The 27,358-nt window shown below is 32.7% G+C and overlaps 1 protein-coding gene across 1 annotated transcript in view; it reads right to left on the minus strand.

The window, feature by feature from the left end:
- The window catches only part of LOC112912588 (low-density lipoprotein receptor-related protein 1B-like), a 332,717-nt gene that overhangs the window by 200,160 nt on the left and 105,199 nt on the right, over window positions 1-27,358 (minus strand). The window contains exons 17-20 of the mRNA XM_072745200.1: window positions 27,195-27,280; window positions 21,245-21,367; window positions 18,971-19,152; window positions 8,814-9,013 (exon numbers count right to left, since the gene is read on the minus strand). Of these exons, the coding sequence (XP_072601301.1) occupies window positions 8,814-9,013; window positions 18,971-19,152; window positions 21,245-21,367; window positions 27,195-27,280 (591 nt within the window). The remainder of the gene's footprint in view (window positions 1-8,813; window positions 9,014-18,970; window positions 19,153-21,244; window positions 21,368-27,194; window positions 27,281-27,358) is intronic.

Consider the following 27,358-nt stretch of genomic DNA (forward strand, 5'->3'; position numbering starts at 1 on the left):
TAAAAAAAATAAATTTCTTCTATTCAGCATATGTCATAGTGTATAGCAGACCTGAGCTGCTACTACTTGGGGGTCTGCTTATATGAGACTGTCTTTTAAATACTGACAAATGTCCAAACAAGAGTTACATGTCCCTCCTTAATGTATTAGTGTATACTGGGACACTCAAATGGATAACTTCTTGAAACAAGTATAATGTATGATGGCAAATATAGAAATTAATGCTGCATTCAGAGTTCTTTAAAGCCATTAGTAAGAGGCTAAAAGCATCATTTGTTCATCTTTTTCTAGTATTTTGCCTCTTATTTTCTACCTTGTCACTTCAAATAATATGTATTCTCTATATAGATTAAGAATATGTGGTTTAGGGACCCCTGGGTGGCTCAGTTGGTTGGCACCTGCCTTTGGCCCAGAGCATGATCCTGGAGTCCTGGGATCGAGTCCCACATCAGGATCCCTGCATGGAGCCTTCTTCTCCCTCTGCCCGTGTCTCTGCCTCTCTCTCTCTCTCTCTCTCTGTGTGTGTGTTTCTCATGAATAAATAAATAAAATCTTAAAAAAAAAAGAATATGTGGTTTAATATAATTCAACCACTTTCTGTGTCCCACCTAAATATTTTTAAAGTTATTCATAATAGAGGTCAAATATGACCATTTCAATATTTCACATCTGAAAAAGTATTCCTATGAATAAATGTGAGAGTTTATAAACCAGATGATGCAAATTGTAGTACATTTATTTTGAAAACTAGACTATGCTTATAAATATCTCTTGACCAGGACATTGCTCTCTAGCCTCTAAACAAATCAACATTGCTTTGTGTACCTGGTAAACATATAGTCCTGTTGCTTTGAAAGGTTCTGAGATTTTCTTCTGGTGATACAAACCTTCATAGGCATTTGGCAATGTGTTTTTGGAGCCGATTATCAATTATCAATACTAAATTTAGGAGGTATGATACTCCACACACATATACATTAGGAATATGTTTGTTTAAGACTCCTAATGAAAGCTGAAGCCTTAAAAAAAGAGTACTTTGCCTTTGGGACAGATATCATTTACGCCATTTATGTGAATTTAGTATCTCTCTGGTCTTCTCACATTCCTAAAATTATAAAAAATTGTTCTAGAATAAAAACAGAGAAGAGTGTAACATATTTCAAGCATTTTAAAATGTGTTCTAGGTAGTCCTAGGAACAAGTAGGGATAGGTGAGGGAATTGTCCCAGTTCCAACCTCAGCTTCTGTCCCAGTTCCAACATCAGCTAAATTCTTTTAAGAAATGTTAGAAAAACACTGATTAGATAGAAGCTTCTCTGGGTATAAACATGGAACCACACTGTGGCAAAACAACTTGCTTAAATTAGAGCGTAATCTGGACCAAAGCCAGATCTACTGATCCCTAATACCCCACTGCCTCCTATTTAAGATGGATCAGATTGTTGAATGCAGCTGAAAACTCATGCTAGGGTAATACTCAAAATTTTCCACTTAAAAAAAATATATGGAACACATGTGGCATTTGCAAAATAATAATCTATTTAAACATATACACAATTGAATGTAACATGTCCTATTCAAGGAACAAAACTGAAAGATATGATTGACACTGAAATTCTAAGACTTTTTAGAAATGGCAGTTAATTTCAATTTATTTTACTGTTTCAGGAACATTTCTATAGTAACTGAATTGTATTCTGCTCCCTTCCATTAACTTTTATTGTATTGTAAACAGCAGCACATCAACACCGTTGGCATAAAATAGCCTATGAAGTCTACTGTTTGTAATGGACTGTAAATGATAGGGATTTTTTTTTGAAAGTACTAAAATGAAATATCCTACCAAGAAAGAAACACTCTAGAATATTGTAAAATCAGAGGGTGGTGTTTATTGGATTCCCTCCCTTTTTTGGTGAGTTTCAGTGTATATTTAAATATTCTAAAGATCCAAATGCAAGAGCTACTGAGTTTCAAAATATGTGAGCACACCATGCTCCCTTTATCTTTTTTCTGTGTGTTTCCCCTTCAAAACAAAACCCTCTGTATATATTTTTATGCTATTTCACCAGTAGCATGCTGAGATCTGGATTCCATTTCCAACATTAATTAGATGATCACTGCATGGGTTATGATTTGGATTTTTTAAATCCAAACAGATAACGTCCCCCTCACAACACAAACTCGATTCCCAAAGCAATAAACAAATGCTCGGACAGACTACAGTATTGATATTTCAGTGTGAGGACCTTCAGGTCTAGGAGGATAGAAACAAATGAAGAACCACAGTCAACATAATTGCATGAAATTTTAAACAATTTGTCCACAAACTAAAAGACAGTTCAGCAATAAACTGTAGTTTGGAATCATACCCAATGATTATTCTTCAGAGAAATTAGCAGTTATGAGTATATATTTTTCCAGCATTCTGGATAAAATATGTACATGACCAACTGACTTAACACAAGGTTAAATCATTCAAGGATACAAAGAAGAGTATTATGAAAAAAATTACTAGAACAAATAGCTTTTATTCATTTATTTTTAGAACAAATAAATTGTAAAACTCAAGGTCAAACATTTCTTTTTCTTAGCTCACCCTATTGTTCATACTGATCACAAACTATTCTCAGCCTTTTTGTCAAGAAAATAGCTACCTCTCTAAGATATCTCAACCTCAATGGCACATCTAACAGAATATGAAGAAAATAAAATCTGAAGTAATGTAGTTTAATACAAGCAGTAACAATGAAATTTTGTTCTAAAGACTAAAATTTTCAGGAATTTAATTTTCTTTTCATTAAATGGAAAACAAAGCCTCTGAGTTAGAGTACATATGCAAAATTATCACTGAAATTCTTTCTCAGGAAATATTGTATAGACTATTTTATAAATACTATATTGTATAAACTATTTTATAAATACTCCATTCTAAGAAGATTGCACTCTTTAGAATGCATGAAATTGATGACAAAAGATCTTTACTTTGGTCAAATTTCAGAGGTTCTGTGGCATGGATTTCCAAATAAGATCTGGAGGTTTTCCTATAGGCTGGAGATAGAGCTAGTTTGGAAATAACAGACCCTAACATTGAACTATCCCACTAAAGCAGGGTGTACGTTTTTAAGCAACATTACTTCCCCTTTACAATCCCAAATAGACTGTTCAAAAGAAAACAATAGGCCCCAAAATGGATCACTATGGTTAAGCCCCCAAGTCAGTAAGCCAGACTTAATGCTGAATCTAACTACAGTTTCAATCCCCTTGAAATGTCACTTTTAACCAATCAACATAGGAATTTCCTGGTCAGCACCAGGAAATCAACGGATAGATCCCTTCCATCCCTCTTAGGAGTGCAACCTTGCCTAAAACAATGGATTCTGTGCTAATAATTTCCTTTTATCCACTCCCCCTCTACCTTTAAAAATCTTTCCTTCTGTAGCTCTTTAGAGCTCCCCTCACTTGCTAGACAAGAAGCTGCCTGATTGATGAATCAACTAATAAAATGAGATTTTTGAAATTTACCTTTTTAAAAATTTCAGTAATACCAGAGAACGTAAATTTAATAAGATACATGCTTTCTTTTACAGTAATTGTGTTCTGGTGACTCAATTTTTTATTTCCTTGTTTCTCATATATTTTGCAATTTAGCTACATCCAGTATTTAAATCAATCTGAAGAAATTCAAGTATGGATATACCTTTATTTGTATAAGTATTTATTTGTGCTGTTAATTGTTGCCTTTACAAGAGACAACAGGCAGGTTCGTTCAGTCAATTATCTGCTCAGAAATGCAGCTGTGTGGAAATGGAAGGAAAGCAGGCTTTGCAACCGGTTAGGCCTGAGTTCAAATTCTGATTCTCCTGATTACTAATTGTTTGACTTTTCACAAATTTTTTAATCTCTATAGCCCTATTTGCTTGCTGCAAAATGGCTCTCATGGTGCTTTACCCAGTGTTTGTTGATGGAATGACTAAAACAGCATGTGTTGCATCAAGCACAGTTCCTTGAACACAGTAAACTTCAGAGAGAAGTATGACTTTGTAAGAGGAGAGTTCCAGTTCTTGGAACCCCAGCAGCAGACTAAGAAAATTTCCACTGAATGCCAAAAAATAATACACACACACACACACACACACACACACACACAAATCTAATATCATGTAATGACCAAGAATATAGGTTTTCTCCCCTTTGGCTGATTTAATCAGTTTACAACTGTTCTACTTTAAAAGATGCTAATAACTTTTGCAATAATATTCAGAGAGAACTGAGGATTGGACTGTAATTTGAAATTTTCACAAAGACTAAGTAGGAAGCATTTGTGCATCACAGACCTCTAGCCTCTCTCAGGCTTAAATTGAAGACCAACCTGAGGTTAAAACTGCATGATCTGGCAAACATTCTGTAAAGGTTGTGTGATCCACTGAACGAGAGGCTTAGAATTTTAGTTCTGGAATTCTCCTTTGATGCCATTTCCCCCTCTGCCCCAACATCCTCATTTCCACAGATGAGACAACTGAAATCTAGGGAAATTACCTACACCTTTTGTGGTGAAAAAGCTAGTCAGCAGTACCTCCTACCCCACATTGCAGTCACTTGCAATCTTTCTTCTAGATAAATTATCAAGAGTTCTGAAATGCTTTTTAGGGAAAGATACAATGGAGATTGTTGAATCATAGCCATAGAATTCCTCTTATGTTGACCCTTTTGTTAAAATTAATGTACCTCTCATCAAAACAGAGCTTTTCAAAAAGAGTCTCTAAGTTATGCTTAGTTTGGTACTTTTAAAATGTACAAATATACATGAAACTAGTAAGTCATCAAAATGATGTTATTTTTCCCTAGCTAAATGGATGGTGACATAAAATATTGCAAGTGGACCACCACTATTTCTGCTAGTTTAAGCTTACAGATGCCCCTCTCCTATTTTCTTTTCTTTTCTGTTTTTCTTACCAAATAACTTCTGAGTGTGATACTTTATCCCTATTCCCACAGCTATAATCACTTTCAGTATTTTCTCTTAAAATATTTTAACAGCCTCTAAATTGGTTACCCTTCTAGGGTCTTTCATTTTCCATGCTGCTGTAAAGTCTAATGATAGCACTCTATCAACTAAATACCATCAATGGCTCCCTATGACCTAAAGGATAAATTCCAAATTACTTAGCACACAAGACCTGTCACAATCTGGCCCATATTTGCCCTTATTTATCTAGTGACATTATCTCTCTCTCATACAACTTCCAGTCAGAGCCAAGTTGTATAAACCCCATGCTATTTCAAGACTCTATTACATCTTTGCACATGCTGTTCCCTCTGTGTGAAGAATCCTTTATACATTTCTCCATATGGAGAACTTGTATTAAATCTCTCAGATTTCTCAGATTCCCTTACTTCAGCAATGGCTTTTCTACTCCTCCCTGTATTTCAGAATATTTTTTTATATTCCTCTAATCCCAATCTAATTTATGTGTTTGCTTACATATCAGTTGTTTTCCCCATTACCTACAAGTCCTTTAAAAACACAAACATATTCATCTTTGTAACTTGAGGGCCTAGCACAATGCATGAGAGAGACATCAGTGTTTGTTGAATGAATACATGAATGAATGTATGGGCAGATCTAAAGGGAAGAAATCAGAGAAACTTAAAAAAAAATGAACTAATGGAAATTTGATTTAAAATAAACTGTTTGACTCAGTCATCCAGTAGCATGTATAATATTCTACAGCATCGTTATATTAAACTACATTATTATATATTAGTTCTAGTAAAAACCAGAAGAATAATATAAACAGGCATTAGGAAGAGGTTCACATGGCTAAGATTGCATCTAGATGCTCCTAAGCTGGCAAAATGACTGTTTTTTTTTGTTGTTGTTGTTGTTTATTTAATTTTGCAATGTGGTATTTAGACCAGGTAGGAAAGTGGGTTGGGGTAGGGGAGGTAGCAGAGAAAGATAGATGGAACTTCTTAAGCAAACTGTAAGTCACATGTACCCTGGAGGTAATCTGATCTATTGTTTAGGGCACAGAATTCTGAATTTTAGAAGTTCTTAGGTTGGATAAGTAATAGAAAATTAATGCTTCATTATGAAATTATTGCATGGTTAAATTGCAATATGCTTGTAGAAAAAAAAATCTGTCAGGGTTTATTTTTCTCTGCTATTATAATTTGCTTTTCAAAAAGAGCCATAATTTTGAAATTTCTCATATGTCTTTCATGCTCTCAAATTATTTGGTCATGAATGGCCTACCGCACTTTTTTGATAAATTTTGTTTCTACTCTTAACAAGCAGAATAAATGAGAACAATAACATGAGTCTGGTTAACAGAAAAAGAGATCAGTGACCAAACAAACACAAAAGTTATTATTAACGTCAAAGTCTCAATTTCCACCTCCACATACATAAAGAGACCACAGCGTTCTTTATGTCTTTAGGGGGAAAGTGTTAGGGGTAAAAAACACTACTCCTCTTCACATACATGGGAAATGAATGGCTCTTTTCTCATTGGCTGTGGAGTTGGCATAATTTTGGCCACCTACAATTAGTAGCTCATTAGTGACTACTAGGTAATTGTTGGCTTCCATTCAGATATTGGCAGATGCCTGATAAGACACTTAATGAATTTTTCATTAGTCTTTCTGAGAAAGTCTTCAAGGGAAAAAATACTTCTGATTGCAGCAGCTCTTTCCGTTTCTTTTGCTACCCCCTTGAGCCTCCAAGTATTTTCAAAATCAAATTTTAAAATGTTAACAACATCATACCTGGGTATCTCTCAGGCAAGCATTTTACTCTCATAAATTTAGTGCTATTTCTCCGTTACATATGTGGCTCTACCCAAAGTTACCACCAGTAACGTGATTGCAAGACACTTCACTTATATGCATTTAATTTTGTCAAAGTTTTCAAAGCATTAGTCACCCACATATCTGACATAATTTCTAACTAACGAATAGGGGAAGGAGACAGTAATTTCTAATAGACAACATTTTTAACTGCAATTTGTGTTCAAACTGAAAGTCTTGAGTGAAATTAGGCAAATATTTGATGTTGTAATAAATTTTTAACATTCATTTATCTAACAAAAAATGGTTTAAATTTTATTGTACAGTGGAAATTTTTAGCAGAAAGTAAGGCATTCACAACCACCTAGCACTTTATAGAGATGCTGAAAATAGATGGTTCGTAGTTACATGGGGAAAATACTGATTGCCACAATAAAACTTTCAATTATATCATCTAAGAATGTTGCAGAACATTTCATTATTGATTCTTCAGAGAAGATATAACTGCTGAATGCTAAGTGTGGTTTTGATTTGTCAACATTACTTTTGCTGTAATTAAAATCCTAAAGTCATCTTTAAATAATTCTTCACTCAAATTGCATCCTGATGAGTTTCTTTATCTCTATAATTGGATTGCCAACACCTAAATAAGTGACTCATCCAACTGCACTTGTGATATCTCAATGTTCTTGCCCCTAAAAAAGCACCTCTAAAAGCTTTCGCCAGCATTTTTAGTTAGAATGATATATTTGTTTAAATATTACTGAGAGGGACATTGGCAAAATCATTAAATGGTGTGACTTCAGTGACTTTTATCTCTTGTTTATTTACTTATTTATTTATTCAGTGGCTTCATGCTTTTCAAGACTCCACACTGGCACACTTTTACATGGCCTCGCCTGACAATGAGATTATCAATAATCCTCTCCTACCATCTACCCCCTTGCCCTCTTCCCCGGGGTTTTGTTCTAAGCTTGCTGTCAGAGAAGAAAGCAGCTTGAGAAGTTGAACCAGGCTATTATGTGGGCTTCCTCTGGGACCTCTCCATGAAAATTGTGCTCTTACTGTTTGAAGATAAAAACACCTAATAACAAAGGTGACATTAGGTCAATAAAGATCAATTAAAAAAAAAACATTTATCTTCATTCTGGGAAAAATCTCATCTTTACACATCTAAAATATTTTGAGTGTACAGGGGAATCATTTGTGGTTTCTGTTGCATCCTGTCATCTCTGTATTCACCCTTTCTCCTTCCGCATGTCCTTCTCCAATGCTCTTTCGAAATCCCTCATCCCATCTCCTCAAAGACTTCCTTCCCCCTCATCCCTAATCCTAGTGTCACTTTCCTCATATCCAATTGCTTCATTCTCTTCTTTTATATTTACAGTTTTATAATCTACTCAGTAATGAAAAATAGAAAAAAAATGTATCTGTAGAATTTTACATTTGTTGATATTCAAATGATTTCCTGAACATTACTGTAATTTGAAAGTTGTTTTCCATGTTAAGTTTTGTGGCCACTGTTGATTAGATAACAATAAATTTAATCATATGTACAGTATAATCGATAACTTTTAAATATGATTACCTTATTGTCTTTAAAGAATTGTACTTAGTATTTTTAAAACACCAAGCCCTACCAGAAGGATAATAACCTTATGTGTATAAGCAAATAACCTGTTTCAATTCAGTTACGATGTATGTGTATATTAAAAAAAAAGAACATTGTTCATTTACTATAAAAAGTATTCAGAAACATACAATTAGAGAAAATATTGTCAAAATGATTTTTATACATGATCACAGCAGTTCTGAATAAATACACCTAATTACTTATTTATCAATATTGTTATAAAGGAGTATAGTAGTATAATCTTGAATTGTAAAATGTATTTAAGATAAATTATAATGAATACATACAATTGTGTATATATTTTCTTTTATTTTTTGAAGTGTGTACTTATTTTCTACACAAATAATTTATGTACTGTTAAAGTACTGAGTCATTTGTGCTACTGGACCAACCTTTGTGTCTATGAGATCCATCCATGTTGCTAAATTCAATGTGATTTTCATCAGCCCAGTAGAGTCTATGGTTGACATAATCTATTGTTAATGCCATAGGTCTAGAAATCTTGGTTTCTATGACAACACTCTGATTGGTTCCATCCATTCCAACACGGCCAATGTGAGGGTACTCACAGCAGTCAATCCAATACAAATACCTAGGAAAGAAAATCAATAGCCATTTTGTTTACAGACACTCAGAGAGTAAAACATCACACAATATTTCACTTATTAACTCAGCTATTCCCAAATTAAGTCGTGGTATCTCTTTGAATTGTAACTTCTAAGAAGTATATTTTAATGCAAGCTTTTCTTATGATTTTCATTAAACATAGAGTACCATTGAAATATCCATATAACTTTAAATATCTTTCCTTCAGCACATAAGCCTATATATATTATATATCATATGATATTTCTCAAGTGTTAACAAATCACAGATGTGTAAAAATAACAGAGGTTAGCCTTCAAGCTGCATCTGTAATGTTGGAGGAATAATACTATCCAGATGTAGTTTTTTTCTTCTTTTTAGTTCATTATCAATGGAAAGTTCAAAATGATTCATGGGAGAGTACATTATATTTGCCTGAATCTGCATTATTCAATGTGGTAGCCTCGTGATTCTCAACATTTAAATAGATTAGAATCATATAAAATTAAATGAACTGGATTGTTCCTCAGTCACACTAGCCACATTCCAAGTACTCAATAACCGTATGTCTCCCAGGACGCCTGGGTGGCTCAGTGGTTGCGCATCTGCCTTCAGCTCAGGGCGTGATCCCTGGGTCCTGAGATGGAGCCCACATCAGGCTACCTGCATGGAGCTTGCTTCTCCCTCTACGTCTCTTTCTCTGTGTGTCTCATGAATAAACAAATAAATAAAATATTTTTTAAAAAAGAAAAACAACATAGGTCAGGTGGCTACCATATTCACCAGCATGGATATAGACCACTTCCATGACCTCAGAAAGTTCTATTAGATAGTGCTGATTTCAATTATGTTATTGGAAGTTCTAGAGTAAGGCATTTCAGACAGCAGTTAAAAAATAATAAAGGGAAGAAAATTATATTGAACTAAGACTGAGTTAAATATAAATATTGTACCTCAGTAAAATGTAAATAATGTGTAAGTGACAAATTACTGAGAAATTTCTATTTAATTAAACCATTAAATTTTTTTTCTCAAGTAGAAAAAGTCACTTTATCTTGTTGAATATGTTTCCTTCTCTACATAACTCAAGATTTGAGTTAGAGGATACTTAATATCTTTTTCACATTCTAACACTAAAACCAAAACTTATTAAGCTAATTATTTTCCCCAGATCCATTGTTTTCTTTTGAGTAAGTATAGAATCATTGGCAATTAATTCTTCAAAATTGGAAGATGTGTAATTAAAATAATATGGTGTGAAGATTATTCTGTATGGTTTATAACTGGTATACTTAGTTTAAAATCAAAATGTTCCTTAAAGAAAAATTTTCCTTATACATTCTGATACTGATAATTGGATCCCCAAAAATGATAACAAAAAGGCAGGAGATGGTGGATTATAAAGATAATTTTAAAAGTTCTTTACTTGGAAAAATATCATTAAAAATCATAATTAAGCATCGTATTTAAAAATGAGAAATATATATCTGGTATATATAAACAAAACGTAGACATTTGTGGGCAGAGATTCAAAGAGAGCTCTGAATGAGAATTTAAAAGCAAATTTGAGTCTGGGAATAACCACAGTCAAGTTTGAATAGAGCAATATTGGGATTGCTATCTAGTGCTTATGTATATCTATGTTAGTTCTGAACAAATTTGAAAATCTCAAATCACAAGATAATAATAGAAACCAAGCCTTCTAGAAATTGATTAAATATACTGTTTCTTTAAATCTTGAATTATTTTATTATTTAAATCTTGGATTATTATATTATTATTTTGAAAGCAAACATATGTCAGCAAAATACAGCTAGAAAAACACACAATCCATTCTTTTCTAGCAAATTTATGGAGGTGCACCTTGCTGTCTATACTAGAGATAATGGCTAGATAAAATATAGATAAAAAGGAAGAAACTGAATCAGAAAGAAGTAAAAATGCAAAGATAGTTTATCTCATTGAAATCAGAACATTCTTTCTTGCCTAACTGACTCTGAATCTTGGAACACTAACAGCAATTTTTTCCCCTAATAGATAATATATATATACACCAGTTTCTCTCACACATGTTAGATATGACCAAATATATTTGGGCTTCCATACAGCCATGCTGTTTTTGAGAACTGAATGCAAACAACGAAAAAATTAAAGCAGTATTTCAGTAACATTCTCTACCATTACAAAGAACATGTTCAATTTGGCTTAATTAGAGGCAGTATTCATATTTCTATTTAGCTATTTACCTTATATGTGCTTGCACTTGTAATTTAAACATCCTAAAGGTAAAATATTAAATAAATAATAAATAAATAAATATATAAATAAATAATAAAGTTTTCTCCATAAAATGCTATCAATAAAGTATTACAAATTATTAGATGTGAATAATAATGTTTTAGGGAGTCATTAAGTAAATTATGAATTACAAATGGTCTGACCTCCGTTATTAACAGTTTAAAATTTTTATCTGTAACTTGGACCTTTTCTTTTTTTTTTTTCCTCTCTTTTTGGCTAGTCTTATTACCATCTTGAACCAAGATACCAAGAACAGGACTCCATACTTCATGGAGTTTAACATCTGTTACATCATTCTCAGAAAGTTTGTGAAAGAGTTCCCAGCCCCAAATCCTGTCACTGCCATTTCAGCTCTCTTTAAAAAAAGCACAACATACTTCTCTCAATCACTCTTCACCATTGAAATGTGTGTCAGTTCAGCTCTAGTTGGAGTATTTACAGTCCTAAATTTTCATTTCTGTGCTTTCATGAAATCACTGGAAGAGATCATTCCTCTTCACTTACACAGACTTTTTCATATAGACATAATTCACGTTACCCCTCCGTTCTCCACAAATTCTTCCTTGATCACATTTTTCAAGATAGAATTCAATATTGAACATGTTTGAGAAATACTTTAACAAAGTAAGCATCATTTCTTTTTATTGTGAGAACTTTTAGGATGCTTTAATACAACGTGGTGCTTCTCTCAGAGGGAGGTATGGTATCCCTTTCTTATCACATAGTCTTAAGTGATAGCATTTATTTTCCTAGGGCAGTTCACAGGGAACACACTTTGGGAAACTGTGCTTTAGTTCTTTCTTGTCTACAGAATTACTTTTATTTACAGCATGTGTATCTGAACAATTCATATATTGTGAACATATATTGTGAACAAACGACTAATGATGTAGATTCTCAGGCCTCATAATCAGAGAACCTACCTTGATTAACTCAGCTGGTGTTAACAACTCTAAGAATCCCTAGAGCCTTTCTTAAGTCAATTGAGAATCATATTTTGAAACAATAATTTTCAAAGGCCATATTATGTACCAGATACTTCTTAGAACTGGGAACACGGAGGTAACAGATATGATTTTTGCCTTTTAAGATCTCTCCGTGGATACAATAGAGATGGATGTAAAACAAATTAAAAAAAAGTATCATGATAAAACTACTTTGCTATGGAGGCACAAAAGAGGGAATAATAATTTTACCAAGATGGAAGAAAGCATGAAAGAAATATTGTGCTTACTAATAGTTCTTTGAACATAAATTTTATCTTCATAGCTACATTATAAAGATAAGAAGAATCCTTATCTCCTTCCGATTTTAGAACAAAATATAACTTAATTAAAGATTTTAATGCTGTAACAGGATCATGTAGCTGAAGACCCTTATTTTACTGATAAACTGAGACCATATAAGATTATGTGTGTTGTCATAGCCTATTATGATAGTGATACAGTTGAAACAGGCTCAGGTCTCTAGATTTATAGATTATCTTTTTCTCTAAACAGCATTATGTAGACTCTTAAGGAAACATGTTCTAGAAACAGATTAATCGGGTTCAAATTTCAGGTCCACCTATTACTAGCTGTGTGAATCTGGACAGTTTAATTAGCCTTCTTGAGCCTGCATTTATTCACATGTTGAAAAGAATAATAATAGTTCCTCATAAGATCACCATGAGGATTAAATAACAGAATATAGGAGCAAATTTATAAGACTGAGAAACATGGAATAATAGTTTACCAAATATTAGCTTTTATTTTTTATCTGTACTAGATATGTAATATATATTTCATATATGTCTGTACACCCTCTCTCTATATATATTGGTTTAGTAATATCCACCTGATAGGTGACCTGTTGCATCTGGATACTATCTATAGTACTATATAATTTGTCTGGGTTATGTGTGTTATTACATGATTTGTCTATGTAAGTACTCATCAACCAAAAGAATATTATGAAAATACTCTATCGCATTGAAGAAAACTATAGTTTAACTCTTTTCAGGTGTGAATGAATCTTCATAGACACAGAATATCTCTCCTCATAGGTAGCTATCTTCTGATGGCTGAATTTCATTTCCTTTTCCATACTTAAGCCCTGTTACCATAACTTTTTTCAAGTTTTTCAATAAGTCTATTCCAGATATTCTGGTAACTTTAACATCTGATATTCAACTTCTTAAAAACTACTTAAGTACAAATTTGCTGTAAATAATTAAAGCTGACAAGTGAAAACGTCTGTGCAAATGTCAAAAGGAGAGTTCCAAATTTCATCCATATAATATATAATGTTTACCTAAGATCACATCTGAAAAACCTCAGTCCCAAATAATATCTATTCCGTAAGTTATAACAAGTGTCAACATAGAAAACAATGTTTACTGTAACAATAACAGGCTTCTGTGGTTCCTGAGGATATCTTTTATAGTTTAATATAATATACTATATTTCTTTAAAAAATTAAAATAGAAGTGTGCTCTCAGTTTTTATTGTGCTCTTTTTTTCTGAATTCAGGGAATATACTCAGAGACATTGCTTTCAACTGCAATTATTTTGGTTTTGAGTTGTAAATTAATTTCTGTTATTCATTTCCTATTGTTTTTAACTAAATATGGGAATATAGGTTTAAAGTTGGTAGAGGGAGGATTTTTTTTTATGTGATTGTTTATTTTAATAAAATGTTTGTTTCCCCAAAGAAATAAAAAACTGAGCTTTCATTCCTGGTATGCCTTTCATTCCCTCACAACAAAAGTTCCCTTATGACTTTTATCCTTGAAACATGCAGGTTATTTACATACTGATGTATTGGTTTGGGCAATGATGCAGGTACAATGTCCCTGTAGCTATAACCCTATTTGCTGTGTACATCCAGTTGCCCATTTATTATTTCCTTCTGCAGAGAATTTAATGATATTTGTCTTTGACGGAGCCAGTGATCAAGCCATGGCCTTTTTTTTTTTTTTTTAAGCCATGGTCTTTTTGCTAAAAGTGCTCACTTTCTAAGATGGAGAGATAGACATTTACACCAATAATAGTCATATGTACACCTGCAACTAATAAAATGTTTTATGTCAATTTTGGTTTTCAAAATAATTAAAAATAAAATATAAAAAGTCATGTAATGGTATGTGTTCAATATGTGGGGACTTCTTAGGCACAATTGGGGAATGTTTCACAGAGGAAATGATATTTTCTGCTGTGTTTGGAAAAATGGGAAGTTATTCCAACTAGAGGAAAATCAGAAGAGCACCCTAGGAAGAAAGAACGGCATAAGGGAAGATACAGAAATACGAAATGCATCTTTTCCAAATTTATTTGCATTATCATTATTCAGGTTGGCAGTAAGGGATACATAGACTGAGTTAAATATGAGTCCTTCAATATATTTTCATTAAAATATATTTAAAATTCAAAATAGCACCCAGTATTATTCTTTTGTGTTATTATTAGCAAACTATTAGAAAAAGAATCCAGACAAAAATATCCTTAATAATAAGGTCTGGTTATAACACTTTTATTTATTTCCAAAAAACTCATATCTACAGTTTAAATTTTATAAAATGTCTAATTATTAAAGTGGAAGAAAATACAGTTTTGTCTTCTTATGTTCGTTTTCTTATCCCTGTCTGTATGGCTCTTGAAAAGCGTGCTCATGATCTAAGATAATTTTGTTACTACAGATTCTAATGTGCTATAATGGGAAAAGCATGGGACTAAAGCTTGAAAATTGGGTTGAATCCCCAATTTAATATCGTACTACCGAAATGATCTTGAGAAAATCACTTGGCCATTTTGAGGCTGGATGTTCTTATCTGTACTTTAGGATAATAGTAAAAATAATAATATTTTTCTCCCAGACTCTGAGGAAACAGTAGAATAACTAAAGTGATAAAATTCAGACAGTTTTCAAATTCATAGAATTCTAGAGAAGCAGTTATCTTCTTTGTCATTATTATTACATGAGAACTCCAATCCCAAGAGGTTTATAAACTGATCATCTCCCGTTCTTATCTATGCCCCTCTCCTGATCCCTCATATCTAGGGAGACCTTCCTCTATTTACCTGTTTGCCTGAGCCAGAAGTCTTACAAGGTTTGTTTTGTCATTGTTATTGTTGTGTTGTATTTTTATTCCTAGGTCTTTTTTGCTCCATGAAGTGGACTGGCATCAAAGTTCCATAGTTATGCATACTTAAATTGTTCCGATCATGAGTTCTTCTAATTCCCTATGTCATCTTCTTCTATGTGTCTTTGCTTTCCCAGGCAGCTTGTTCTTTTTGCTTGAAATACCTCCTGCTCTGAAGTGTACTACAAGACCTGGCTAATTCTTACACTACCAGTCTTGTCCAGGAAGCTGACTCTGATTCTAGTTGAGATAGAAACATTTTCTATTTTCTTTTTTTCCCTATATTTGTAAGTTACTGCTTTGTATCATAATTATTTACTTCTTTGTCTACCCACTGAACTGTGAAATACCTAGAGATAGGACTGTGCCTTTTATTTTTATGCTCCTACCTAGAACAGTGCCAGATAGGTAGTAAATACTAAAGAAATAAAAGTTGAATAAATGAATGAGTAGATTCATTTTCTGTTAGCTAATCATAGCACACATTCACTTTATTGTCTGTTATAATGGTCTTTTGTTATGCAATTACCTGAAATAACATATTAATCCAAAAAGAAAAATTATGCTCAGTCTGGCTTTAACATTATATTTTCTATTCTATATTAAAATGCATATATAGGGCAGCCCAGGTGGCTCAGCGTGAAGGTGGCTTCAGCACCGCCTTCAGCCCAGGGCCTGATCGTGGAGACCTGGAATTGAGTCCCACATTGGGTTCCCTTCATGGAGCCTGCTTCTCCCTCTGCCTGTGTTTCTGCCTCTCTCTCTCTCTCTCTCTGTCTCTCATGAATAAATAAATAAAATCTTAAAAAAATAAAATAAAATGCATATATATATATTCTGCATGAATGACAACTTTTATAAATACTGATGTCAATAATATTAGTTACCCAAAACTTATAATAAACTAGAACAGTAATTCCCAAACTTAACCAGATAACTGAATGATTCAGATAATTAAATTTCAGTTGAATTAAATGTTACACCTAGGATGATGATCAATCTGCTTACTTGTATCTTCTTTACCATTCTTAGTAACCACCATATGAAATTGATATGACAATCAGTGTACTATTATTAAAAGATAGAAAGTACCTCCAAGTTACCTCCTAAAAGTTCAGTTGTTTCATTACATTAGTCCAGTTGATCTTTCTCCTCCTTTAAACAAAACTTTCCTTATCCTCTTACTAAATATCAGGACAGAAATCACACTCCTCACAGAAACAGGGGTCAGTAGGATTGGAAAATTCAAAACATATGTACACTACAATGCTAATCTCATCTGGAAAGATTCAAGGGTATTTCATTACATAATTTACAATTTAAGTTGATATTTTTAAAGAAGGATATTTTAGACAGGGAATTTTCATTCTGAAGCTCATCTCAAAAACCAAAATGCAAGTTGCCTTATTCTCATCCTGGGAAGCAAGAAAAACAGCATGTACAGAAAGGTGTCATCAAATTTTATCTCTAAAATAGGTGGCTTTAATTGTTTCTTACAAAGTTCCAACTTTTATCTGTTTTTTTTTTTTTTTTTGGTTATAATATGGCATATCTATATCATAATAAAATATTATCCAAAATTGAAATCAAGGTAGTATTTCATAACATTTACAATAATTTAGTACTTCACTATTTTAACTGACACTTGATGGATGGGTTTAGATTAATGATAACTTAATGTTGCTTTCAGTTTATAGGGTAATAATACCTATAACCCAGGAGAACTAAAACCTAAAGCTAGGCTTGGCTGTATTCACTAGGCTAGGACACAGTTTTGCTTTATACCTAGCAAATTCCACAAGACTATTATGATCTACAGGTAACATTTATTTTATTTATTTTTTAGATTATTATTTATTTATTCATGAGACACACACACACACACACACACACACAGGCAGAGACACAGGCAGAGGGAGAAGCAGGCTCCATGCAGGGAGCATGATGTGTCTCCAGGATCACGCCCTGGGCTGAAGGTGGCGCTAAACTGCTGAGCCACCTGGGCTGTTCCATTTGTTTGTTTAATATGAAGCATCCCTAAGAGTATACAATGAGAAGCTAAGCCAGTCATATTGGTTTTGAAGAAAAGGACAATGATTTGAACACACTAAAATAACTATCTTCTGATAAAATGCTGAAGGAATAAAAATATTCACATTCTTATGAATGAATGATGATAACCATCAAACTTAGTACATTTGGCCATTATTTCCTGAAACATTGAAAATAAATTCTCTTGTGACTATTTCAATTAAAATGGAATTGGCACTCTTTTGAATCTTTTGTTGCTATGGTAAAGAAAATACTTTAAAAGGTAGCAAAATGGTTACATAATTATATAGCAAAAAGTTAAATTTGCACATTACCTTGGAAACAGAAGAGTATTTACAGTACAAGTCTTCTCCTATTAGGTACTGCTTTTACCCAAAGTAATGTTTAAAATTAAGATATAAAATATACAGTGATTTGATCACAGCGCCAATTATAAACATAAGGGACCAAAAAACATAGATACAACATATTAGCAAGAAGTAAAGCCTAATTGTTGCATATGATCTGATAAAAGCAGTGATTTCATGAAACATATTAAGTGAAATTAATTTACACAGCAGAAAATTTAGAGCACTATAGTTATCATAATACTTGTTACTGTGAATGTGTTCTATTTTTAAAAATCAAAATTTCCCTAAATCTGGTATTTTAACAAGCATGTTGAGTAGGTTGAATTTTAATAGAGATCATTTTGGAGTATGTAATCACTCTAAATTATAGTGCAGAAGAAGGAGATGAGGAAGAGAAGGAGGAGGAGGAGGAAGAGGAAGAGAAAGAAGAAGAAGAGGAGGAGGAGGAGGAGGAGAAGGAAGGGGAGGAGCAGGCATAGCTTCTCTACCAAAACAACATAATTAAAAGTGAATGATAATGGTCATAATCTATAGAACTTTGGCAGCCACACACCTGACTTCGACACCTAAAATCTGACATCTTACTATGTGTGTTCTTTCCTCATCTGGAATCTCCAGTCTGCTGTCCTTAATCCCTATAATGACTTGCAATGAAATGCAGCTGAAACACAGCTCCAATATGAATCTTTCTCAATATTTCCACTGTGTTATCTCTTTTGAATGCATGGGTAATGCACCTTCTTATTTATTATCCATGGATAATACTTATTCCTCTTGCTCTAAAGTGGTACAAGCATTACATTATCCACATTTGTGACCCACTAGAATTGCTGCCTTTCCTCAAAGATTTAAAGGCATTAAAACTAGAGAAATCTGTATATTTTATTCATTCCCAATTCATTTATAGATTAACTAGTAAAACAGTTGTGTTTAAAAATAACCGCTGCAAAATCCCATCATTCCAAATGTTTTTCTTTTTTCACTGTGATAGTCATTTTTCTATTTTTGACTTCCCAATACGAATGTCTACACAGCACACTTTATATTGGTTTTCATGTTAAAACCTACAGAATGGAATTTACCACATTGAATGTAATCTAGAGTTTCAAAATTTAATTTAAGATTATCAATATTTGTTACAAACCCAGCTCGAGGATCCAAAGACAGGTCCCGGGGAAACTTCAGTCTTTTGCTAACAAGTATAGTAGGGTATAAGCCGTTGAGTTTGGATACTTCAATGATCCTCTTTTCTGTGTCAGACCAATAGAGGTTTTTTCCAATCCAATCGACAGCAAGTGCATTGGGGACAGCTGTGTTATGCACTACCTAACAAATAAGAATTTTAAAAGTTAACAGTGTAAATGCCTAGTGAACTGAGCAACTGCTTCTTGATTTTGGCAGAGATGATAAAATTCCATTTAAACATTAGAAATGGAATTTAGATAAGCTTAAAACATAGAACGAATTTACCCTAATAAAATTACTTACTTGTTTGAGATGCGAGAAATTACCATATATGTAATCAGGCCTAAACATTACACATGGGTTTAAGGAGTAAACCAAAATAAGAAGCTGTTGGACAGCTACAAAGTTCCTGATCACGTTTTGGTTAATAGTTTACGTGTCTTCTGAAAATTGGGAGCAGAAATTCTATCACACAGAAAGACACACACAGAATCATTGATATTATTTATCTTTAGCAGGTTTTGGAGGAGATTCCAATAGCATTCTCCACTCTCCCAACTGCTCTTGCCCTACTTAATTATCTACTACAAGAGAAAAAAAATTACAAATGAGAATACATACATTGTTTTAACTTAACTAAAGGAAGTGAAATTCATACAACTGTTGCACTTGATCCTAACCCATTTCAATATCAACTATAATAAGGACATAAACTTTGTATATATAAATATGATGCGTGTAAAATAACCAAAGGTTCTTGGTCTATAATGACTGCTATTTCTGAGTTCTCAGTGCTTTGAAGATTATGTGAAAAGAGAAACAAACTTGGGACTGTATAGAAGCCAATGCTTATTTAGTTAGAGACAAGAAAATAATAGTGAAAGTTTATAGTTATCTTTTTCTAAATGTTATCAATAATGAAGACATTATATGTATATGACAACATACATTAAATATATATATATGACAACATTTTCAGCAACTAAAGGTATCAATCTACTGTATTGAATTGCAAGGTATCTTTTCTTCTTTCTCCCAAAGTCCAATTTTAAAAAATTGGCTTGGCTGACAATTTACATGGAAATCAGTGAATTAGTAATCTCAATAGAAAAAAATGATTCATTTTGTGATCCTATTTTATGACATGATTTAAGGTAGTAATGGGTTAGCAGTGGCAAGGTGGTAGATAATTAATCCTTTAAAAATATTAAAATATATTAAAAATATATAAAGGTGACCAAAAATTTAAATTTTTGTAATAAAAGTATGATCAAGTTTGGGTAATGGTACTTTTTACAGTTTTTATATAAATAGTCAAGAAATTTAAAAAAGAAAACTTTATATGCTTCTTTGTTTCATAACCTATACTGATATTTCATTTATAAACTATCAGTTTATACATAAATAGAATCACACTGGTTCTCTTGTCATTGCATATACAGATTTCAAGATTGTATTAATATTTTTTTGTATTAATATTTTCAAAATTGATTGTTCCCACTAAAAATTTCTGTATGATATTATAGATGACTACAAAAAAATTGTGGGTTCTGTGTCTTTGAACTTAAATGCCTTTATAATGTATTTTACTGTGTATATATAGTACAAATTATTTTATTTTTAAATAATTTTATTTTAAAACTCAAGATAACATAGTGCTCATTTCAGCAGAACATACACTAAAACTGAAGATAACACAGAAATTGGTGCCAAGGAGTTCATATCTAGAATGTGACATGTATTTAATTATGATACTGTCTAATAAGAACTTTCATTTTACAGAAATGCATTCAATTATTTCCATCTATAGGAGGTTAATTTTAATAGTGCTGTAATTTCAATCTAGAGTCAAGTAATTAATTTTTTCAATTATAGATTCTCAGACTCAACTTTCCCTGTTACATAAGTCAACACAATTGCAAGTCAGGAAGTAATCACTCAAGCCGAAAGCATCCCTCACATTTTCTAGGGTTGTGAATTAGGTTTCAAATTTTATTTATCCAATTGGATTTTTATTTTATTGCGAGTAATAGTGTTATAATGAAACATACAGATTAAAAAACCTCATATTTCATATTTAAAGTATGTATTAACTAACACTGTACAAATGTGAAATTCAAATCCACCTAATATATTCTATGAGTTTTATCATTACCATCAAATAATATTTTCTATTCAAGTTAGCTATCCTAATAAAATATTCAATAATCCCATCATTTTAACATCTCGTTACCTTAATATCACTTCCATTTAAACACATTCTATTTATGCGGCTGCCGTTGGGTCGGCTGGAATCAATCCAATAGATGAATTCTTCTCTGTAATCAAAGTCTATAGCAATAACATTGTTTAATCCCTAAAAATAAAAAAAATGATATGTTTGAATAATAGTTAACGGAAATTATTTCAAAACATTTTAATTCATAAGAATCACTATCTCCTTTTGAACCTAAATAGTTATAGTTATTAAAATGCAGAGTATTTGTGACCGATTCTTTCTAAGAGCATTTTATGTGTATATTTTCTCTATACCATACATGTAAAATGTATAATTTATTTGAAAATATTTTCCACGTAGATCATAATTTTTTCGGAATGCTTAGAAAGATTTAAGTAAATAGCTAGTACTGTGAAAAAAAAAATCCAAAAACAAAAAACACCTGCTTTTAGGGAGATAAAGTGAAACACTTTCACTTTAGGTAAATGTTTAAAAATATGAATTCAACGCCATTATTATCTGTTCTGTAGAGTAACCAGAAAACAGCATACATCTAAATTGGAAGGCAGAAGTTCCCTGATGATTGAGGACAAGCCCTGGATAGCTATCTGATGAAGTCTGATGAAGAAGAAGGATTAGAATCTACTTTGTCTAAAATCTTTTGTCTCAACATCAGTTTGCTGCTTTATTTTGTTTCTTCTTGCTTCCAAGGGCCTTCCAGCCAACACAGTGCCATATTAGAATTTAAAAGTTAAAACCTTCGGTGAGGATTTGACCAAAGAGGAACCAAGTGACCAACATCTTTTTATTCCACATGGAAATATGAGGAAATTGTTAATCAGACTCACGGTTACGCATTTTTTAGAAGGTAACAAAACAACACGAATTCAACTGGTTACCACATTTCTTTGGTTTTAGTTGTGTCTTTTGATGGATTTGATTTAAGAATTGTACATCGGGATCTGGGAATCTTTTATATGTACTGAATTGTTCAAATGACTTCTTGAGGGGTTAATTTAATTCTGACCTTTAGTTAGGGCTTAGAGATTTACTACCCTAATGGACTAACAAAACTTGGATCAGGATTTCAATTGTGTCCACTCATTTTGAGGCTTGGATAGTTTATTAGTATATACATTTTATGTATTAAAAATATTTGACACTATAGACACTTGGCAAAGCCCAAAGAGATCTATTCCATATCTTTATATCTGTTGTAATATTCCTTTATATATATATATATATATATATATATATATATATATATATATACTTACATACAATCTAAAATTGTATTTAAGCCTGAAACTGTTTTAGGGCTCATTTATGAGTAGCTATAGTCCTATAGGTAAGGATTCACACCTTCAGGGAGATGGGCTGTCTTATTTGGTTAGAGGAGGAGGGAAAGGAAGGATGATAATTACCACATCTGGGTTCAGTTTCCAGATCTATTCCCCAAATTTAAAATTAGATAATGACCCTGCATTAGGTTTACGTAGTCTTTTATAAGACTCAGGCTGACGCTAAATCATTACTGTTCATATTTTATTTCTTTCCAGTGATCTTGAAGACTAAAGATAGCCTAGTTATATAAGCAATTCAAAGAAAGTTCTGGCAAATACTGATTTTTTTCTTCTCTCAGCAGAGCTAAATTCTTGTGGTGATGACATTAAAATCATAGGTTCAACTATTACACTTTTATTTGGCTTAACATGAGCAACCTCTTTCCTCAGCCCCAGATTATAAAATTAACCTGATAGCCTGACCCCTTGGAACTGCTGGCTATTGGTCATAAATAAGAGACAAGAGTAAACAGGACTGTGTGTAAATTTCTTACTACACCCAAATGAATAAACACAAGAATACTTCTTACTGACATTATTAATTAAAAATAAAGACTGTAAATGCTTAAAGAATTCAGTCACAGATTCAAAAGATTTGTTGAATATTCATTCACATGCTAAGAACTGGAGTACAACTAAAAGTATTTCAGCATACAAATCTAGGAAGTTGTCTATGCAAAATCAATCAAAGTTTTAAAATAGAAACTGAGTATAGTCCAACTTCTGTAGTGACTTTAATAAATTCACTCCAATAGTACTTTGTAATATCCTTTCTGTATAAATGCTTTTAATACCAGAGGAATAAGGTAAATGTGTTAGGTAGGGTTCTGTGATGGCCTGAAATTCATATGGATGAATTAAAGCATTAGAGAGAAAAAGGTGGAGAGAATCTTGTCATTAACTTTAGGAAAGATTTACCCAGTTATGGCAGGATTATCCCATTTCTTTCTTTACAATAAGCGAATTAGAGAATGAAGATCCAATTCCAAATTTAGCAATTCAACTATAATAAATTAAAGCTATAAATGCAGAGGAATTGAAGCTCTGAATTCTGATATATCTATCTAACCAAACTGGTCATTTTTCTACAACTTTACCCTTAATCCCCACAGAAAACTTTTCAATTCTCTCTTTGCAGAATCATATGCAAGGAACATTAAAACAGCCAAGGGCATGGTCAAAATAATGTCTAAACACTAGAGCTATCCCAGTGGCTTCAGAGCTGAAAATTGGTTTCATCAAAATCCTATTTGCTTCTTTCATTTCTATAGCTGAAGATTTGCACCCTTTGGTTCAAGATGATTAATTTAGGAAATTGTGTTTTGTTTCTCTACACAATTGTACTGGAATAAAAGGCACTGCTAGGATTGAATTAGATAACACTGGAAAGCTATTTGATTAATATACTTAAATTAATAAAATTAATACTTGATTAATGCACTTCATTTCCAAAATTCGTGTTATTAAAGTATGTTTTCTTTATGCATGTGGTGTATAAATTATAGCGGGCCTAGCTACAGCTATATTTTAAAAAACACATGGCAAAAAATAATCTACCAGTTGCTGTATTTTTTCATTGTAATGCTTCATGAGATTGTACAGACTACAACAAAGAGAATAAAATTCAAGATATTATGGTAAATTGTTTTTCCTAATCACCTACACACCAAAAAGTCCTCACAAATTTGAGGCAAGGATGTCTTTTCACTTATTTTGACTGGGAGAAAATATAGGGAGATAATTACTTCCGTTTTCTACTTCATTCTGCACATGTAGACAGAAATCTCTGGGGGAAAAAAATGTTTCTACTGCCTAAAACTCCTTGAAAATTTCTATAATGCTATAATGAAATGTAGTTAAAAATATCTTCCCTGACAGAAATCATATATTCCAAACAGACCACAGGCAAAACTGGATGTAATGCTTGTGTCTAGTTTTTTGGGTGTTTATTTCCTTACTTAGTGGTCACATTAATAAATGCTTTCCAAAGACACAGATGTTCAGAGTCCTCGTGAGCTTCCTCTTTTTTCTCACTCGTTCTTCATTTTCATAAACACTACACTAAGAAAACTATCTGAAAGTCATCCCCACTTAGGTACTAGTGATTGCCAATAGTTGAAAATGATACCACCAGGAAAAAAGTGCTATCTGAAAGCATGCATTAAAGTGCTTTCGATATATGAAATAGACTTAAATGATGCATACAGGAAAAAAATCATTTTGCTCCATTAAGAACAATCTCTGATAACATATTAGCCATGAACACAACAAAGGGGGTACCACCAGAAATATCGAGTCACAGGGTTGGAAAATAAAGCAGAGATGTCATTGAAGCTCTGTTATGGTCTTTATGAAGTCAATAAATATTGTTGCTGTTTTAGTTATTAGTCCAACTGAGCTTATAGACAGACTATCCAAAAGAGTGAAATTTCTCCCTTTCTGATAGCAGAGTCTAAAAGTAAGAAATGCTAAACAAGTAAACAAAAACAACTAAGAAAAGAGAAACAACTAAGCGTGTCCCTTTTCCAGATACCATACAAGGAAATCAGTGGTGGGCACATTCAACCTTGAAGGTAATGAGAGGCTTAGAGGGAGATGGAGATGTCCTCCAAAAGAAAAAGACATTTTTCAGTATTTTGTAACTTTCTTATAAGCTTAAAATTAGACTGCACGGAAAATAAGAATTAAGTTAAAAAATGTAAGAAACCATTTGGGCAGCAAACATTTTTCACATTTACATATGCTAAACTTTTTTCCCTAGAGTTCTTTCTCTTGTATTTACTACTCATTACTATTCTTATAATATTTATCTCTAAAAAAGGTAGTGGTCTAATTCTTACATTTTACACAGATTTCTGTTTAGTTTTTTATAAACAACACGGAAAGATTTTATATTTTTTCCCAGTCTCTGCAGGGTTCACAATTAGAGGCCTCTCTCTAACATGATAACAGTGAATGCTGGCGGCACACCCTCATTTCAAGAGCAAGAGTCTAAACCTCACAGACATTCATGAACAAGTTTATATGTGGCAAGGTCATGGGAAGTCTAGGGACTGCAGTGAGTTGGAGAGCATTGGCCTCTATGTCAGAGTGTCAACTGCTACACACTTTGGGCTGTGGACATTGAAGGATGTACATCCAGCACTGCTATCGCTTCCTATTTATTTTCATGAGTAGCCTGAAATCTGGATTTTCTTCTTTTTCCTCTCTTTTTTGATTATTTATTTTATTTGAGAGAGAGTGTGAGAGAGAGAGAGACCACGAGTACAGACGGAGAGGGAGAAGCAGACTCCTCGCTGAGCAGGGAGCCTGATGTGGGACTCAATCTCAGGTCCCTGAGATCCTGACTTGCACTGAAGGCAGATGCTTAACTGACTGAGCCACCCAGGTGCCCTTGAAATCTGGATTCTCATGTGAGCTTTTCATTTTCAATCTGTGACTTAGAAGAAAACTGGAAAATCCAACTGTTAGGAGGAGAGTCATTATCACAATTGGTAATGCATATTTGCATTTAAAATAAAACTAAATTCTTAAGAAAAATGAATGAATTTGACGATAGCAATGAAGGAATCCATCAGTGGGTGGCAAAAATTGTTTTAGTCAGGTAAGTATTCTTTATGCTGCTAAAAAATAACCATATGAATGGCCGGCCTTCTTTTTCTATGCCAAATGCTGACATAAATATATTACAAGAACAAGAAATGTCCTTATTTTTGGCACACCTGTTCTAGACAGTACTTTCACGTATTTATGTCACTATTATATAGTTTGGGGCAAAAAGATATTTGTAGCAGAACAGATACCAACTGAGCCTTCCCAAAGAAGCTATTGCTCCTGACAACTAAAAACATGATATGACTAAATGCATGTGATTTCTGTAGCCCGTAGCAATCACGGTAGTTTTAATGATTTGATTTTATGCTCTTTTCACTACAGACTGGGAGAAATAAAACATGGAGGTGAGCATTTCAGAGTTTTCTATCCTGCCATAAAATGGAAATCATACCTTTTCATCTCAAATAACATGTACAAATAAACTCTGACAATAGAACTCAAACATCAAAACAGATCAACTCAGAGTCTCTTGAAGTGGACAAGTTGAGGGATGTAGAGGGTAAGAATGAAAATATGTGCCTCACAACCAATGAACCATTGCTGGATTACCATTACATTTTTGCTCCCTTGCTGATTCCAAATCTTAAAGGCTAGAGATCACCAATCCTGTTTTATTTCCTAGTTCTATAAATAGAAACTTAAAAGTCTTGAAAAATATTAATTTTTAAATCCCAAGGGGGAAAAAGCAGCTTGGGTAATACATAAAAATACTTTAGAAGACAATTTTATGCTTTCTCTAAATATTTATCTAAATAGTTTTTCCCTTCCATTAATTAGACCTTGCAAATTTTATTTTGTTTTTTTACTTTCTTAGATAGAGTGTGATGTGATATGCTGGGAACATCATCCGGGCGATTCAAACAAAATAAAATTTATGATACTCTTATGTACATACATGCATATATGTCCATAAGTAAGTGCTTCATAAATTCTGTGATATTTCTATAGTTCTAATGCATATCTAGAGTACTGATATTAAATATGAAATCATCATGATAATGTCATACCTGTTTTAAAAGTGTGTAGTTGGAGCCATCAGTGCTAATTTTCCTTATTTCATGGTGATCAGCAAGAATTAGAAAAGGTTCTTCATCTAAATACCAAGAAAAAAAAATAATTAGAATTATATATGTATGGTTTTCAACTTTGCTTAATTTCAACTTTAGTTTCT

The sequence above is a fragment of the Vulpes vulpes genome, unplaced genomic scaffold (assembly GCF_048418805.1).
Source record: "Vulpes vulpes isolate BD-2025 unplaced genomic scaffold, VulVul3 Bu000000631, whole genome shotgun sequence".
Lineage (NCBI taxonomy): Eukaryota > Metazoa > Chordata > Mammalia > Carnivora > Canidae > Vulpes > Vulpes vulpes.